We start from the raw sequence: 19,920 nt of genomic DNA, 5'->3' as shown, positions 1-19,920 counted from the left end.
GAAAGTGTGGAAGAATGGTCTATTTGCACAGGAGTGATGTCAGAATGAGTCAGCAGAAGTGATATCACAATGAGTCGGCGCTTGTGCCGGTTTCCGGAACAGCCTGATGTCAGACATCAGCTCCGCATACGGAGATTCCGAACCTTTCGCGCCGGTTCCAGAAAAGCGCGTATCGGGTCGAGGCCTAGATAGGAACGTAGGCAAAGATCTGAGCTATCTGTGTGTGAAAGTTGGAGTCTGTAGAACCAACCATGTGCTGTTAAACCTCTTTCATGCGAGGATAATGGGTGGAGTGCTCCTTCTAATTTACATCAATTCCCCAGCCTGTAATGTGGTTTTAATGATTCCTCTTCTATCCATTGCACCAATGAGGTTGAAACATAATGATGTATACTATTGTACGTATGTATGACTTATCTAGAGGAATAATCACTATTTTGCTATGCTCTCGCCTTCCTGTTCGACTGACTGTTTCTCCTCGAGTTTTTTTTTGTTTGTTTTTTTGTTACTGTAAATATCCTCACAGTTTGACGTAAATTATTTGTTGCACATAACATTTGTATTTGTATCCATGCAGTTCACCCCCTGCTAACAATCTTTTAGTTTGCTAGTAGGTTTGGGATTCTTTAGGATTTTTAATGATTCCCTCTTTAACGGTTCGATTCCTTAACCGTTCCCTTTAACCATTTCCTGTATATTAAATAAAAGTACTGTATATCATTTTGTCCGTCATTATAATTTCGGATAAACACAATTTCAATCATACATATTGACGTGCAGGGACCCTCTCTCTAATTGGACCCTTACAGGTCTGTAACTCAGAGTTTGCAAATGGAACCAAGTGGACCCTTGAAGGGTCCATTTGGTTCCATTTGCACACTCTGAGAGTTACGGTGATCCTTGAAATGTAAAGGTTTTCTCAGAACTTGTATAGCAGTCCACGTTCAAGCTCTGATAGTGATGAAATATATATATATTTCAAACTGTTAAGAGAATTATTCTGGTTCCTCAGTATTGGATCCCAAACCTAATTGTTCAAAGGACAAAGGGAACTGAACAGTGCTGCGCACTACTATAACATTAATCAAGTTGTGTTTTAGTTTTTTCCAGAAAGGGAATTCTATTGATTCATTAGCACTATGACGTTTTGTTTCAAGAGTTTGTTTCTGGTCTCGACACGAGTTGAAAGAAGTGCATTTATTCGACAATAATCCATCCAACGTTGTCTTTTACTGGTTTTCTTTTTTTCACCATGTGAAATTCATGTGTTTTTTGTAAAGTCATTTTGTAAGACATTTCTCTTGTTCTTTTTGACAAAGTGTGTGCTGCTGTATTGTTTAGTTTTGCTGTGCCTGTCTTAACATTTTTGCCTGGTCGCGTAATTAACCACTTAAACCCTATATGTCCGTTAACACCGGTCTGTGGTGGACGATCCCCTTCCTTTTTTTCCCCCTCTAAACCAAACCGTGGGAAAATAGCCCATCTACAAGCTTGTAGATCAGCTATTTCCACTGATCGTATTGCCTATTTTCCGCCCACCCAAACAAGTGAAAATAGCAGATCTACAAGCGCACAACGCGTCGCTTCGTGTCGTGTTGCGAGCTTGTAGATCAGCTATTTTCACTACTTATTACTTAATCTTTATGGAATTTCTTAGATGTGTGTGTTCATTTGGTTGTTTTAAAATGAATACAATTTCAAATTAAATATTTTGAAATATCTATTTTATTTTCACGCAAGAAAAGAAGATTTTTCTCGAGTCGTGACTCATGACCCATAAAAATTGGTCTTTGTCCCAAAATGGGTCCCGACCCACTGTTTGGGGAACGCTGCTCTATAGGGTTCATGTGGTTTTACGTGAGCAAGACGTTTCATGTTCTGCCTTTGTTGCCACTTTAATTTAACTTTTCAAGTTTAATTGCGTCTGTTTGGTTGTGGAGATGATGTTCTTGAGTCAGTTTCTGTCATGTTTGTGAATGTCGGGTTTTGACGAACACGACACGAACACGAAAAGGTTTCATAATAAACATAGTTTCAAATGGCAATACGTCTTCCAGTGTCGGTGTGTTGATCCACTTTATTGAAAGAGAATGAACGAGTTGGCATCTTCTTGCCTCAACCTGTGTTTGCTCATGGTCAACTCTATACACAGCCTTCTCCAGGGGAATGCATGGGTTCCAAACTGTGGTCCGGGGACCCCACTGGTGGGCCGGGAGGATCTTGCAAGTGGGTCCCCAAAGTAAACTGCAGTGTTGCCAGAGGAAACAACCAGGTATGTAAAAAAAAATCACACCCGTGTGAACTGAGCGGTGGTCGTGGAGGCTGTGCAACAGCACTACTGGGTGGGTGCAGCGGGGTTAGTGTGCTTTACAATGCTGTAGTTTCTTCACACACTCTAATTTATTTGACCCTAAAACATTCAGTTTGTTAATAATAATACTTGACCACACATGCTGACCCACCCTTCCCCCGTGTGTGTGTGTGTGTGTGTGTGTGTGTGTGTGTGTGTGTGTGTGTGTGTGTGTGTGTGTGTGTGTGTGTGTGTGTGTGTGTGTGTGTGTGTGTGTGTGTGTGTGTGTGTGTGTGTGTGTGTGTGTGTGTGTGTGTGTGTGTGTGTGTGAACAACAGCGCCCCTCCCTTAACATGTGTGGTCAGAAAAGGTACTGCAGGCTTGAGGCTACATACACGGACGGCCGGACGGATACCCACACACACGGCCACGTATAGGAGACGGTGTGACCACCGCTCAAAAAAAGAAGAAAAGAATCCCAAAAGAAGTGACTCATTTATGTTACATTTTTAAAATGGCAGATCTACAAGCTTGTACTGTAGATATGCCATTTTCAAAACATGACAAAAAATGTTACAAAATGTGGAATGTTTTTGAAACATCTTCAACAACACAAACCATTTATGTAGGTCCCTGGCAAAACTATTTTCAAATGGGGGTCTGTGGATAAAAAAAAAAAAACATTTATTTGGGGGTCCTTTTGGTTCCAATTGACCTGACAGTAGATTGGGGTCCAAGGGATAAAAAGAACAACTTTTATCTAATACGGGTCTGCGCAAGCAGAGCGTGCAAGTACTGTAATCGGCTGGGTACGTTTGTATGTACTGTATGTTTGTCGGTGTCTCCCTTTTTTGAGGGACCAGCATTCCTGGTGATGTCAGCAGAGTTTGGTATAGACACTCAGGCTCCTACAAATTCACGCCCCCTATCGTGACAGCGGCCCCACTTTGGGTAAGGGAGAAACGGTGTACTGCAGCTGTCGATGCAAGCCTTATGAGAGGCATCGTAAAATACTGTAATTTAAATGATTGAATACGGAGGTTGTAGGGATTGTATTTGTGTTCTAATAATGTGTCCCATTTGTTTAATTTTCCTTTTTAATATGATATAACTGCCATCGCAATATACAACCCACAACATACCATAATATAATTCATTAGTGAGTCAAAAGTGCTAGCATTGGAAATTTTAAGTTTAATTGGACGAAAATGACACACATCTTGGACGCATCCCTTGAGGTTTTCAATACCCAGATACGCTTGTGTCTCATGTATAATTAGGCTAGCTATTTTGGGAAATTGGCGCATCTTGCTTCTTCCAAACGGAGTCTTGCAAGTTATTTTTTGATTAATACTAACCTGGACAATTCACTCAGTAGTTGACAAAGTCTGGATCTTCAAAGTTGGTGCTCGAAAATGTATAGCAGTAAAGGGTTAGGGTTACACCCCCCCCCCCCCCCCCCAAGGAGAGTGAAAGGGTATATCACACTCACTCAAGAGTGTGAATGCACCCTATGTATGTAGGTGTCCCCCTACAGCCAATGAGGGACCAGCATTACTGGTGATGATGCCAGCAGAGTTTGGTATATAAGAGCGCTCTTGGTAATGTCTTCATTAACGGGTGAAGACATTAGGGACATGATGATGGCGCGCTCTGCTTGCGCACAAGTAGGTCATGTGTGGCCTGCTTGAGCGTGAGGTGCAAGTTGGCACCTCGACAGAGTGCAGTTCTAGTTATTACTGTTATTGCTTAAATACCATCTGTATCATCATAACAGACCGACTGACAAACAAAGACAGACAGACATGTTGAAATGTAATGGTGGTTAGAGTGAGGCACAGGCACAGCAGGGGTGTCGCACCAAATTCTGGGCCCGGATGGCCACGGACCCCCATCTCAAAATATTTAGTTCCAGGGACCCCCAGAAGCAAAATTTGAGTTACAAATGTTCGCTTAAAAAAATACATATATATTCAAAGATTTGCACACATTTTCACTACGAAAAATAGCAGATCTACAAGCTTGCAGTGTGGCACTCGGTGCCGCGTTGTGAGCTTGCATATCTGCTATTTTTTCAATAGCTAAAGTATAAAATAATTATGGCCCCTCCACCTTGGGCCCTACTCAGTCCCACTTTTCCTCCCCTTGTGACGCCCCTGGAGAGACGGATGCCAGACTTCCAAATGTGAAACATTTCCAATAAAACAGTCTTGAGTTCCTGCCGGGAACGTTGGCCAGACACACTGACCTGGATCTATAAAGAGCAGCTTTAATAAGAAGTGGAGCGCCGATGGAAAGAGACTGTGAAATGTCACAAAAACAGGAGTAAAAGATGAAGACGTTTCTTGAGACTTTCTAGGAAATATGGAAGTGTGTGGAACATTATGGAAAAGTAAATGAATATGCAGAATGGGAGAATAAATTAGCAACTGCAGATATACAGAATATACACATGCATGCAAAAGAGGGCTGCAATAAATATACTGTAAAAGCAGTAAATACTAGCATTAGTTAAATATTTATTTCATAACCATCGAATTTCATACATTAAGCCTGGAATTGAAGAAGACATGCAACTTACACATAGACGGTGGCACTGTGACTGATCATACCAACCTATCACTCAAGTCTGTTTCTTGTCCAGCATGTTTCTTTTTCATTCTATCTTTGTGCCTGCCTCTCTCTCTCGCTCTCTCTCTCTCTCTCTCTCTCTGTCTCTCTCAATTGTCACTTTAGAAATGTGCAGATACCCTCTATACACTTAAACTTTATGTTGGTTTGTTGACTGTTGAGTGAGAAAACAATGTTGCTCATTAAGTTAATCATCTGGGGACCACCCAAAATAATTTGGGGACCCCCTTGTGAGTCCCGACCCACAGGTTGAGAACCACTGATTTAGAAGACATTGCAGAGTCTCCTCTCCACTCCACAAGCCACACCCCTCTGGACTGAGACCACGACAGAGGCTTCACTGCAACTTCTGCAAGTCAGAGGATTGTTGTGTGAGTGGTACAAGCACGTGTATGTATGTTTGTGTGCAAAGGTACACATCCACTGGTTCTGGAGGATTCGAGCCTTTGTTTCCATTAAGAAGCTGCTTTATCCAGGGTTTGAGGAGCGCAGTGGACCAGCGGTGAAGGTGGTCCCATGATGGATGCACTGACCAGAGTCCTGCTGATCTCTCTTGCTCTGCTCCAGCACACTGTGACACTGGTCACAGCACAGGGACTGGGTGAGTTCTACCTACCTACCTACCTACCTACTTACCTACAGTACCTACCTACCTACCTACCCTACCTACCTACCCTACCTTACCTACCTACCTACCTACCTACCTAGTACCTACCTACCTACCTACCTAGTACCTACCTACCTAGTACCTACCTACCTACCTACCTACCTACCTACCTACCTACCAGCACACTGTGACACTGGTCAAAGCACAGGGACTGGGTAAGTACCCACTACCTACCTACCTACCTACCTACCTACCTACTTTTTTTGTGCTTGCTCTTTGGACTGTATACTACAGTACTCTTTTTCTTACTTCTCTGTAACTTGTAACCTTAACTGCTGTGCTGCCTCTGGGCAACTGAATTTCCCCCGTGGGATAATAAAGGTATCTATCTATCTACCTACCTACCTACCTACCTACCTACCTACCTACCTACCAGCACACTGTGACACTGGTCACAGCACAGGGCCTGGGTATTAAGTACCCACTACCTACTGAGTCTGGCGAAAATGTACCCTCATCGAGGTATCAACATGCAAGGTATACATACTGACGAAGACGGCTTGAAATGAGGTATTGGTGCATGTGTCAAATTAATTAACAGAAACACTATGCATGCACACGAAAAAGCAGTCCACCTGTAACCAGGTGTGGTTATTTCAATAAAGGAAAATGGAAATCAGGCATTTAATTTCTTTATTCTATGTGCAGGCTACTGTGCAGTGTGCATGCATGGACATGCTATTCATTGTCTGGGTTAGACAGGCAGTGGACCTAAAGAAGAAAAACATTAAAAACAATCTAATGCAATTGTTTTTACTAATATCGTGAGTAATATTGATTACTCGAGTTGTCCTAGGTTATCCTAGTTGGCCTTGGCAAGCGACCAAGGCCAACTAGGATACTCAACGTTACGAGGTATTCAACGTTATTGAATATCGAAAAAAAGAAAAACCCCAGAAAAGCATGCAGGCTGTGCACAGCCCGGGATCTGGCACCTCTATTCATTGACAAATTAAGCTGGAAAAAGTACAAACGAATCAATGCTGCAAGAAATGCTCTGTTACAAACAGAAGTCCTGTATTCAAAATGCACTTGAGTAAAAGTTTTTCAAGGGTATAAAACTATTTTTAAAATAGCAGATCTATAAGCTCACAATGAGTCGCATCGCCACTTGAGCATCAAACTCAAGTCTCCATGGCGTGAGTAATCAATAAAAAAAGTCATTTTGGGGGTGAACTACTCCTTTAATAGTGTAGCAGCTGCTTAAAGTAAACTCCCTCTTCTTCCCAGCTGCAGTTAAAACGATACGATACGATACAAAGCCAAAACGGTACGATATTTTGCTTTTGCAAAGGATATAGTAGATCATTGCGAATTAAAATAGATTTTTCGATTCAGTTACTATATCGTTAACACCAATACAACACTAGGAACTTCCTAGTGTTGATGAGGTGTCAGGCTGTGTAAACTCACACAGGACTGAACACTGTTGCTTTACTGGAACCTACACTCACTCATCTGTCTTTGTATTCCTCTTCAATATGGAAAGCTGTGACACACACGCACGAGCGCGCACACACACTGAGTTTGTTCCAATGGAAAAATAGTTTATTGACGCTTTTTTCTCCAACTGCAGTCTGTCTGCCACCACTCCCTAACACGCAGGATGGTGCGTGCATGTACACACGTGCGTGCACGTGCGTCGACGTGTGCGCGCGTCTACATGCTTACCCTGACTCAGCAGTATGTAAGCAGTCAGTGTGGACATGATGCTTTCACATGTGGTGAGGGGGTCCACCCATGTTGGTCCAACCAGGTTTACATTCACCAGGTTAGCATTGACCAGCGTCGGCAGGTTAACATTCACTGTGAATGTAGATTGATTTTATTCTGTAAAGTGCTTTGAATTGCCTCGCTGTATGACAAGTGCTCTATAAATAGCCTTGCCTAGTGGTTTTTCTACTTTTCCTGGTTAAATGGCATTGCGCTCAGCTGATCACCTCATCACATCCTCATTATGTGGGATGAACTGGACAGTAAATCAGACTTCGTCCAGACCATCACCTCATCAGCCTCGTTATGTTGTGGAATGAACTGAACAGACAGCGCTGCCATTCATGTAGACATGCTGAGTCCACTTTTAAAGTGCTCCCTTAAACCTTTTCCAGCGCTGCAAATTCCCCTATGAACTTTATTTCTATAGCACATTTCATGTTGAAAGAATTGCCCTCTCTGTGTTGAAATCCATGCCTTAACGCCACATCTCCAGTATTGACTTGATTAAGCTTAGTTCAGGGTGGTATCAAGCACCAAAAATAGCCGACCTCCAAGCTCACAGCGCATCGCAACGCGCTGTGAGCTTGGAGGTCTGCTGTTTTGGATATTTTCAACAAAAGGCACTTTTAGAAATTTCAGCCCCTGCCTCTCTTTTTATTTATTTTTATCCCACGATATGTAACCCATTTTTCACCCAGTGCCCAATTGCCTAAGCTGTAATCCTGGGCTCTGCTCTCCCTCTGCCAACCTGGGCAGAGCCCCGATCTGAGCTCATGCTTCCTTCAGTGCATGAGGAGTGAGCAGGCCGCTTCTTATCACCTGATAGGGCGGAAAGTGGCGCGTGGAAGGAACACGTTATTCCAACCACAGACATAAAAAGGTAGACGCCTCTTCCAGCTCTCTGGTACCCGTCTCGCCTTGGTGGGCATTTTTGATTGACAGGCTTGGAATTCTTCTGTGGGCGTAACAGACAACAAGGTCGGTAGGCAAATCAGAGGCAGGTTTGAATGGAAAAGTCCCGGAAAAGACGCGTTGTGATTGGCCAGTAGTTTTTTTTAGTGGCAGCCTGCCCTCCACACTTCCTCTTTTGTGCCTATCAAGTTGGACGGGTCGCTCCAATCAACTGCAGCGGGTAGACGAGATATCTAGCTTTTTATATCTGTGATTCCAACCAGTTCCTTTCCCCTCCATCAGGTGCCCCGGCTGGCCAGGGGGAGGCATCAAAGAGACCAGGATTACTGCATGTTTTTATGAGGGTATCTACCCTAGGAGACACGGGGAGAACATGCAAACTCAACAGAGAAGCCCCTGCCTTTAACATTCTCTGCGCGTCCCTGGTTGTGTGTGTGTGTCCTATAGTGTACGACCTGCTGGTGTCTCCAGACTGTCTTCCAGACCTGCTCCAGGGCAGTGTGAAGGCCAGAGGTCGGGACGAGGCCTTCCTGTTGGCCTCCTTCCGGCTGCAGAGCCGAGCTCCCGTCTCCCTGTTCAGCGTCATCAACCCCAACTCCAACACCAAGCACCTGGAGCTCAGCGTGCAGGCCAAGATCAACAAGGGTGAGGAGGACTGGACTTGTGTATTTCAAAATCATCACTTGTCGGGTAGTGGCGTCAGTTCAGAAAAAGCAACATTACTGGTGTCTTGCACGCGCGCGACCAGTCATGTTGCCATACCTTAGCAACAGGCACGATACATTTATTTTAAGAAGTACATTCTATTTTTTACCCCGTTTTCTACGGTTTCTTGGGCTGGATATGGCAGCCTGGAACGGTTGTTCAAGGGCATGTTAGTAAACGTGCCACAATTAACATTAATGCATTGCACCTGTGCAGCTCACCTGCGGAACCTGAGAATATACCATTTTGTCAAGCTGGGGAGAATACAAGAGTGGAGAATATAATTATGATACCTTGTTAAAGTGACCATTTTGTAAAATGATGCATTTGTAGTTATTTTTACTGTAATTTAACAACATAATAACCAGCACAGATAGACAAAGAGACATTCATGTATTTATATTTAAAAGTAACTTTTATTTCCCCCCCTGGACTCAGGGTATGGCAGCTGCATACCCCTGCCATACCCAATTGACGCCCCAGCTGTCGGGCAGAAACCTTGTATCTCCAAGTTTTTTTTTGTAAGCTGCTTCATCATACAAAAGTGTCGCACAAAAGTAGTGAAAATAGCAGATCTACGAGTGCGAGGCGTTGTGTGCTCGTAGATCGGCTATTTTCACTATTTTAAATTGTTTTTAAAATGATAACAAAAAAAAGGAAGCTTTCGGACATACAAGGTTTCCACCTGACGACAACAGCCAAATACTTTATTGCACTGGTTCCCAAGCTCTGGGTCAGGATCCATTTGTGGGTCGCGGAGCCATTCTTTTTCTATGGGTCCCTACATTTTTTTGTTTCCTACCTTTTGTTTTGAATTATTATTATTTCAAAAACATTTTCAAAAAACATAGGCCTACCCCAAAAAGCTAAGATTTTCATGAATTAAAAAAATACGAACATTATAATGGTGTGTAAAAAAAGAAAATCCAAAATTTGCCACGGACAAGACCTAGTCTTTCTCACTGACACATTTGTCCGTGTACGGCCAATCGGCCATATTGATTTTATTTTTATTGAAGAATTTATTAGAAGGTTGCATATTAGGAAGAAGTAGGCTACAGTTTCAAGGTCAGCTAAAAGGAGATCCTAGTAAGCTTTTCGGCTTATTTACACAGGAACCACTTCATGCATCTCACATAACATTGAATGACAGACTGATAGAACACAGTACTTTTGCATAACCCCAAGAGGACCCCATGGTTTTGACTAAAAGAGCTTTGCTTGGCCGTGTCCTCTCTCTCTCTCTCTCTCTCTCTCTGTGTCTCTCTCTCTCTCTCTCTCTCCAGTCACCCTGCGCTACCAGAAGACGGACGGCCGCGCGGGCAGCGCCAGCTTCACCCACCCGTCGCTGGCGGACGGCAGGGAGCACCACGTGCTGCTGCACGCCAGCGGGCTGCAGCGGGGGGGCACCCCGCGCCTCAACGTCTACATGGACTGCAGGCTGGCGCACTCCCTGGACGACGTGCCCGCCGCCTTCGGCTCGCTGCCGCCCGGGCCCAACACCGTGGCGCTCAGGACCCTGCAGTCCACGGGCCAGGTAAGGCCTACTACTGCGTGAATTAGAAAACATGTTTAACCGACCCATTTAGGCCTAGAATTATCGAATGCTTTAACCAGTGAAAAATAGCAGATATACAAGCTCGCAGCGCGGCACCGAGTGAGCTTGTAGATCTGCTATTTTTGAAAAAAGTCGTGAAAATGTGTGTAGTTCTTTGAATATATAATTTGTAACTAAAATGTTGCTTCTGGGTGGTCCCTGGAACTAGATATTTTGAGATGGGGGTCCGTGGTCAAATAAATATCATTTTGGGGGTCCTTCACATGAAAAGGTTTGAGAACCACTGACATAGTAGTCTCTCAAGAACAGACTAACTGAGCTCCATTTAAGTGAAAAGGACCTTTTCTTTGATGATGGCTGGCCAGATTGCTGACATAGAAACACAGGTTTTTTCAAAAAACCTTAGAAGGATTCAAAAGACACTTATAGAATCGGGTCAAAATTCTAATTTTCACGATTTTTCAAAAATAGCAGATCTACAAGCTCGCAGCGCGGCACTTGGTGCCGCGCTGTGAGCTTGTATATCTGCTATTTTTCAATAGTTAAAGCATAAAGTAATGATACACAATAATATGTACCCGTTCTGAATGGGTTAACCTGCTTGCTGCCAAGCATTAAAATCTTCAATGTCTTCCATTGCCAGAATCTTTAGATTCTTACCTTTTTAACAATTTTGCTGCCATTTTAAACATAGCTGTAGTAAGCAGCTGCCAAATTGTCCTTACCTTTTAACGTGGGCACGGCACGCGCACGCATCGTGCACAATCTGTGCGCGACTCATCTAGTAGACGTGTAGACTCGATGACAAGCTTTTGAATAAAAAAAACCCCATTGAAATAGACATATCCGTTGCCACGCTGTATTCCTGCTTATCCGCCAGTGTTTACATGAAAAAACATTGAAAAAAGCCAACTGTGCGCTATGGTAACACGTGGACACGTTCGCGCACAAAACGCACGATACGTGCGGGGATCATAATCCAGGCGTGTAGAGACTGGATCAAAGTTTCCAAACTCAAAAATCGGATTGAAAAACGAGCGTTCCATCGCCGAGTAGCTTTCTCTTCTGTTACAATGTAAACCAACGGAGGCGGGACTATGGCCCAGGCTCAGACAGGATACGGAAAGCTAGATCTGGTCCAGAACGGAAATACGGCAGGATACAGTTAAGGGGCGGGCCTAAAGAGCCAGAATCAGCGAAAATCAGCGATAATACTTTTAATCCTTTCATAATGATTAAAGCTAATTAAACTTCCGGGATCTACGGGCATGGCACCGCGGTACAGCGGGAAATCTACGGTTTCGACGGGGATCGCAGAGTATGAGTTAATGTGCACGATCATGCCGAAACCGGAAGTATAGGGGAGTAGGGAGAGTAGGGAGATCGCTGAGCTGAGCTCCAGGTGCTTTTTTTCTTTTTCCAAAACGGCCAACTCAGGAAACTCGGGCTTGGCACCATAAGTGTTAAGAAGTAGTGAAAATAGCCACGTCACAGCTACTCTTCAGTAAACAGATAATACAGGTTTTGTTTTGAGCCATGAAGAAATGGTCTGGAACTCTGGATCCACCTGGAAACATGCTGGCTACCAGGGCTTTCTGGCAAAGGCCATGTGGACCCACCTCTATCTGCTCAGTGGAACACAGAACCATTCCAGACACACTCATGGAAACCTCTGGAAGTGAAAGGTAGTCTCATCATATCATCATCATGGAAGTGAAAGGTACAGGGTTCCCACGGTCATGAAATTCCTGGAAATATTATGAAATTAGAAAAATGTTTTTCCAGTACTGGAAAAGTTTTGGAATTGATCAAGGGTCCTGGAAGGTCCTGGAAAAAAATAACTATGCATTGTCTTTGGTTATTGATTTTGTAAATACCTCTGAAATGACAAATTAAACATTGGCCAAATTGTCAAATATTAGAGGCAGAAATTGTGAAAATAGCAGATCTACATGCTCACAACGCCTTGCAACGCGAGGCGTCAAACAGGGAAACAGAAAGCCAGGCAGACACAGGAGCGTCTGGACATTAACACCTTCTAAGCCTGGTCGTACTCCCTCGGACTTCCTACTGGGTCCAATCAGCCACACATCTATTCCCGGACTTTTGATATAAATGATAATAATCAAAAAAAAAAACATCGGCCTTTCTTCTCTGTGTCTTTTTGGAGCTGAAACGGTTAATATCCTCTCACACTCATTTTCTGGGGCTGGGTGTGATACTCGTAATATCCAGCAGGCCGCGCCGTTGACTCACATTCTGGATGGATGGGTGTCCAGGAGTGGCCTCATACTCTCCACAGTGTTGAAACTCGACAAGAAGGACAAACAAGATGGCTGGTCTTTGTCTCTGTTCGTGGATCGCGGTTTCAATCACGTTCGGGCGCCGCTTCTCTATCGCTCCTTTCCCTGCTTCGCCGCACGTAAACGAATGGAATTGATCTCCCCTCCGCCTCGCCAAAGTAAGATCGCCGACCTCTGCAGGATGAATATGTACGCTGTATCGAGCACTCCATTACGTGTTGTTATCATGTGGGCTTTGTTTTTTTAAAACATGTTTGTAAATAAATGGCTTATTTCTTCGGCGCTACCTCTGTTCAGAGGGTTCTGCCGCGGCTTGCAACGTGTTAAGGTCTGTCCAGGAACAACTCAAAGGAAACGAGAACATTTTGGCAGGAAACAGGGAGAAGATCGCCGAACAACACCTAGTCTCGCATAGCCAGACAACTATTCCACAATCTCCGAAGGCTAGAGTCTGGAACTAGAGCTCCTGAAGGGCGAGTATCGAAAGCTGACATTTCCGTTCACAAAACTATATTTGAACCCATTCAGAACGGGTACACAGTGACAGTATGGTGTATTATTATTTTATGCTTTAACTATTGAACAAAATAGCAGATCTACAAGCTCACAGCACGGCACCGAGTGCCGCGCTGCGAGCTTGTAGATCTGCTATTTTTTCTTTTATCGCGAAAATTAGAATTTTTCTATAAGTGTCTTTTGAATCCTTCTAAGGTTTTTCGAAAAACCTATGTTTCTATGTCAGCAATCTGGCTAGCCATCGTCAAAGAAAAGGTCCTTTTCACTTAACTGGAGCTCAGTTAGTCTGTTCTTGAGAGACTACTATGTCAGTGGTTGTCAAAGCTTTTCATGTGAAGGACCCCCAAAATTATATGTATTTGGCCACGGACCCCCATCTTAAAATATTTATTTCTGAGTGAGCTTGTATATCTGCTATTTTTCACTGGTTAAAGCATTCAATAATTCTAGGACTAAATGGGTTGAAATATAATTTTTGATAAACAGCAAGCTATGTATGCTTAGATGATTTGTATTTATATTAGGATAAATGTGCACGACTGTAAAAATAAAACAGAAGTGGGTAGGAGGCTTCACTTCCGCTTTATAGCTTCTCATGCCGGATACTCGTCATAAGACCTCCGTTGCCCCACAGACTGTATTTGCAAATCACGGGAGTCAACAGTCTGGACACACGAGACTAAACGACACCCAAACAGCTGGAGATGGTCCATGAGGGAACCAGAGGGACCGAGGGATAGCGCTAGAATCATCAACGGGGTCAAATCGCAGCCATCCTACTATACCAAAAGCTTCACTTTTCTGTTGTGCAAAGGTTAACAAAAAGCAGGTTCACTTTGCTACCAAAAACAACAGTGTGTTGCCAATAGCATTTATTGCTGTACCTTTTTTTTTTTCTACACCAAATCTTTTCGCAAAAAAAATCTACAAGCTCACAATGTGACAGAACATGCGACATGTGATAATATTGTAGATGTTTGGCTAATATGCTGGAGTTCAAGTAGTTCCTTATGTCTCTGCTTTTCTTTTTGTCCTCATTTGGTCCTTCTGTCTGTCTGTCTGTCTGTCTGTCTGTCTGTCTGTCTGTCTGTCTGTCTGTCTGTCTGTCTGCCTGTCTGTCTGTCTGTCTCAGGATGAGCTGACAGACTTGAAGCTGGTGATAGACGACACCATTGACAACGTGGCCACGCTGCAGGAGTGCAGCGCAGAGCCCAGTCACTCTGTCCATCTGCTGGGTAAATATGTTCTCTACTACAGGGGTTTTCAAAGTGGGTGACGGGGCACCCTGGGGTGCCGCGACGGCAGTCCAGGGGTGCCGCGAGATATTTTTTTTTTTAACAATAATATTGTTAAAAAAAAAATTATCTCGCGGCATATTTATTGAGTTTTTTTTAACAATATATTTATTGAGTTTTCTTTTTCTTTTTAACAGAGAACATCAAACATATTTTTTACAAACATAAAACAAAAACAAAAACAATCCCGTAACAAAACCACGACACAATATAAAAAAACAACAACAACACAATTACAAAAATAACAAAAAAACAACAATTTACATATTTTCTTTTGACATACAGAGCACACATACCAACAACACCCAGATTCCCATGCCACAAGGCCGGGTAAGTGGCTGCAGAGGGAAAACGTCTACCCTACTCCCGGTTCCTCCATCAAATGCCAAAGATCGTTGCCCTTGACATAATGAATAAAATTCCCCCATATTTTCTCAAATAACTCTTGTTTGTTTTTGAGAGTGTATGTGATTCTTTCAAGGCAAGGCACAAAGATAGCTCCCTAAACCACTGAGCGATGCTAGGTTTCCCTGTCTTTTTCCATGAAAGGGCGATAACTCTTTTGGCTTGTAGGAACCCAAGGTCCAGAAATTTTATATCGCAATTTTTTATCTTATGGCCAATCGGGTAAAGGCCTAATAGGAAGAGTTTTGGGTCTAGCTCAATATTAATAAGTAGTATCCGTTGTAACTCCTTTCTAACCTCCTCCCAAAACTCCTTTATTTTGGGACATGTCCACAAACAATGGAACAGAGTGCCTTTATCATCTGATACGTGTGATAAGTGTCTGGGATATTAGGATCAAATTTGTTTATTTTTTCTGGCGTGATGTACACCCTCATCAGCCAATTATGAGATCATTTGATAATATTTGGGATTTATTTGGAAAAAATATTTAGTATCATTTTAGTCAGTTTAGTCATTTAGTCAGTTCTAACCAAATGTTTTCCTCGCAACATAATCACTAAAATATCGTCACTGTCGGGCAGAAACCTCTTATCTCCAAGTTTCAAATGTGTACGTCTTTTGCCCTGCTTCATCATACAAGACTGTCACACAAAATAGTGAAAACAGCCGATCTGAGGCGTTGTGTGCTTGTAGATCTGCTGTTTTCACTAGTTTAGTACATTTTATAGATGATAAATACAAAACGAACTGTTTTGGACATACAAGGTTTCCACCCGACAACGACGATATGCTATAAATATAAGGTGCTGGGACTGTAAATTATAATGTAGGGGTGCCTCGGATTAAAACAATATTTATGGGGTGCCCTGAGACAAAAAAGTTTGGGAACCCCTGCTCTACTATACACTCTGTCCATCTGCTGGGTGAGAGAACCACACATACATACACATAAATATGTTCTATACACATACAAGTTTCACGGTTGCTGGGAAACTATGTACGCACATCCCCACTAGGCCAAGGAATCATGGTGGCGCTATAACAGGCAGAGTCATGTTTTGTCCTATAGCTCTTCAACTGTAGATCATACAATCACCATCTTATTCCCCTGGATTTTGTGGCATTTCTTCCTTGGCCTATAGTGGGGATGTGCGTGCAAAGTTTCACGGCAACCGGTCCATGATCTGAAGCATTTTATACAAAACAGAGTAATCCTGCAAACTTTGGAAGCTAATCTTAACCAATCAGGATGGAATATGAAAAATCCGACAGATCTGTCTTGGACTACTCACACGACTATAGAGATAGTATACCAATTTGCATGATGTATGGACAACATTTGTAGGAGTAATATCAAAACATCTGTTTAGCAAAAAATCAGCCTCCTGATGTGAAACATGTGTTGCAGTGGATCTGCCCTGACCTTTGTACCTTCGGCCTTGTGGAGACAAACAATAGCTGGCTTATTGTGTAACAGAAAAATGCATTTTTACCAGTTACCAGAACAGGGACATGCTGGGCCCCTGATTCAGCCCGGGAAAAAGAGTTGGAGAGGCCCTCATTGCGTGCTATAGAGAGAGATCTCTCTCTATAGCGCTGCTGCTACTCAAAGATTTGCCATTTCAGATCATGACAAGTGACAAGCCAGTGGGCCAATTACATGAGTTATATTCCGTCGTTGTCGGGTGGAAACCTTGTATGTTCAAAACCGTTTGTTTTGTATTTATCATTTTAAAAATGATTTAAACTAGTGAAAACAGCCGATCTACAAGCACACAACGCCTCGCACCGTTGTGTGCTTGTAGATCAGCTGTTTTCACTATTTTTGTGTGACGGCCTTGTATAATGAAGCAGGGCTTTGCTTTGCGAAAAAATCTACAAATTTGAAACTTTGAGATACGAGGTTTCTGCCCGACAGTGACGATTTACTTTGTTGGCCACCCAGCCCCCAAAATGGAGCGAAGGCAGACATTTTATTTAATTTTTTTTCCTAATGGCCTAAGTGTCCAGGCCGGGAATGAACCGGCCGTTCGGGAGTTGTCCCGCTTTTCCCAATAGCCAGCACATCCCTGTACCGGAATACCTCCGGCCCCCAGTTAAAAACGATAGAAAGCAATAAATGTTTTTTCTTTTTTTTTAAACACTAATTTTTCATTATTATCATTGCAAACTATTAAGGACCTTTGTTGTAAAAAACAAAACAATGTCCACTCTATGAGACCATAATAAGCATATCAAACTGGGGGTCCTTAATCACTGGAATGAATAAATGACTGTTTGATTGATTGGTTGGTTGATTGATTGATGGATGGATGGATGGATGGATGGATGGATGGATGGATGGATGGATGGATGGATGGATGGATGGATTGATTGATTGATTGATTGATTGATTGTCATTTCAGATTTCAACACAGGTTTCCAGGAGAGCAGGACAGATGAAGATCAGGTGACCATGGCGGAGCTGAAGAAGATGATGTCAGAGATGCAGGACTTACTCAACAAGCAGGTCCTGAACGCGTTCAATGAACCATCGTTCATGAACTCCTTCATATTTTGGGTGAACGTGAACTGAACTTACTGTATTTCCTCTGGGTGAACGTTATTGTCGAACGCGTTCATTCTGACGCTTGTTTGCGCGGGCAACAAACGGTCGCCCGTCATCTCGTCTTTGTTTGCATTCACATTGAAGCAAATATGGCCCCATTTATGTTAAAATTGATGATAAAGTTGCGGGGGGAGTGGCCAACTAAACTGATACCAGCCGGCTGTGTTCTTCTTCGTGTGCTTTTTTTCAGGAGGACTCGGACCACATTCTCCCATGTATCCCTGCGGCAGCGGTTCCACGTGACCGTTGGCAGCCAATAGCATTCCTTATGATTCCTGGGGTACCATTCAAACAATGATGGCGACACCCATACAAGGGACAAAAAAGCATCATTTTCGACGCATAGAAACCAATGGCTTCGCACCGTCCATATTTTTTTACAGTCGATGAGAGAAACCCATGAAGTGGGAAAGTGTAATAAATGTGGAAGGTTAATTGCCGCTAAGAAAGGTTTCACGCCTTGTTCGTCTCCAACTCCCGTGTCTCAGGCAGGTCTCAGGACTGTTGCGCTAGCAGCAATAAGACTGCTGGTGACCGATCTCTACAGAATAAGAGTATCCCTGAAGCCATTGAAATATGATTAATTTGCACATTAAAGGTATGAATTGAGCATTAAAATGAAGCTATACAACACAAATTATGTTTCTGTGAAGAAAAAATATATATAATAAAAACAAGAAAATCATATTTTTAACCATTTTGGAACCGAAATAGAGAACCGCTAGGAACCGGAACCGATAAGCAGAAATGGAACCGGACTCATAAAAATCCAAACGATACCCATCCTTAATGTCAATACAAACTACACCAGCCAGTCTCAACCTGTGGGCCATGAGGATATTGCAAGTGGGCTCCCAGATAAATGCAAAAACATTTTCTAATGATAATGTAACATAAGGAAACACAACTATTCAAGATGACCACTTAACATGGGGGCCGAAATGCTCCCCGTGTTAAGTGGTCAGACAGGCGGGCCCCTAGAAATAATCTGTTTAGTAAAAGGCTTGTATTAATGAATTGATAACTAATGTCCAGTTTGTGTATCTCTTCATTGTCCAGATTAAAGAAACCACTTTCCTGAGGAATACCATCGCGGAATGTTTGGCTTGTGGTGAGAACAGCACAACTCTTCATAATAAGAAGAATAAAAAGAAAGGAAAACTTTACCTATATTTCGATTATTCTATCATTACAAATAATTTTGAAACAACTTTTTTGATATTTTGTTTTATCTTTTATAAATCAACAAATCGATGTAAACATATTAATCTAATTTACAGGGTTCCCACGGTCATGAAATTCCTGGAAATATTTTGAAATTAGAAAAATATTTTTCCAGTACTGGAAACGTTTTGGAATTGATCAAGGGTCCTGGAAGGTCCTGGAAAAAATAGCTATGCATTGTCTTTGGTTATTGATTTTGTTAATACCTCTGAAATGACAAATTAAACATTGGCCAAATTGTCAAATATTAGAGGCAGAAATTGTGAAAATACATGCTCACAACGCCTCGCAACGCAAGGCGTTGTGAGCATGTAGATTGGCTATTTTCACAATAAAACTGTGTTATACAAAATTCCTCTACTCTTAGTGGTTGTCAGGGTGCCGGGGTCCCCAGTTCAAATATGATTATTTTGGGGGTCACAGCCTGAAAAGCCTGGTTGAGAACCTGTCTTTGGGTATTGCGCATAGGAGTAAGCGACTCGTTATTGAACTGAATTATTGTTATATAGTCCTGGAAATCGGGTTAAATATTCTGGAAAAGTTTTGGAAAAGTTTTGGAAATTAATTGTATGTGTGGGAACCCTGAATTTAATCTCCCCTCCCATCCCCTCTCCAGGTCTAGGGGGCAGCCCCACCGAGGGCAGGGGTCCGGGCAGCGGACCCCCGCTGTCTCAGCCCCTGTCCCAGTGCAGGCCGGGGACGTGTTTCAAACAGAGCATGTGCATCCCCTCCGTGGCGGGGGGCTTCCAGTGTGCCCCCTGCCCCGACGGGTTCACCGGAGACGGCGTGCACTGCGACGACGTAGACGAGGTACTCTGCATGCGTGCGTGAGTGTGTGTACTTGTGTTAAAACCCATTTAGGCCTAGAATTATTGAATGCTTTAACCAGTGAAAAATAGCAGATATACAAGCTCACAGCGCGGCACCGAGTGCCGCGCTGCGAGCTTGTAGATCTGCTATTTTTGAAAAAAGCCGTGAAAATGTGTGCAAATCTTTGAATATATGTATTTTCAAAGCGAACGTTTGTAACTCAAATTTTGCTTCTGGGGGGTCCCTGGAACTAAATATTTTGAGATGCGGGTCCGTG

The 19,920-nt window shown here is 43.0% G+C and overlaps 1 protein-coding gene across 1 annotated transcript in view; it reads left to right on the top strand.

Annotated features, from left to right (window-relative positions):
- Positions 1 to 5,440: 5,440 nt before the first annotated feature.
- The window catches only part of thbs4a (thrombospondin 4a), a gene marked incomplete at both ends in the record, with an annotated part of 83,937 nt that continues 69,457 nt past the window's right edge, over positions 5,441 to 19,920 (top strand). Inside the window, 7 exons of the mRNA XM_080738420.1 lie at positions 5,441 to 5,522; positions 8,664 to 8,861; positions 10,208 to 10,458; positions 14,431 to 14,533; positions 17,419 to 17,510; positions 18,669 to 18,720; positions 19,450 to 19,643. Of these exons, the coding sequence (XP_080594546.1) occupies positions 5,441 to 5,522; positions 8,664 to 8,861; positions 10,208 to 10,458; positions 14,431 to 14,533; positions 17,419 to 17,510; positions 18,669 to 18,720; positions 19,450 to 19,643 (972 nt within the window). The remainder of the gene's footprint in view (positions 5,523 to 8,663; positions 8,862 to 10,207; positions 10,459 to 14,430; positions 14,534 to 17,418; positions 17,511 to 18,668; positions 18,721 to 19,449; positions 19,644 to 19,920) is intronic.

This window comes from Nannobrachium achirus (genome assembly GCF_963921795.1).
Source record: "Nannobrachium achirus genome assembly, chromosome: 12".
Lineage (NCBI taxonomy): Eukaryota > Metazoa > Chordata > Actinopteri > Myctophiformes > Myctophidae > Nannobrachium > Nannobrachium achirus.
This window is presented reverse-complemented; position numbering and strand designations above follow the sequence as displayed.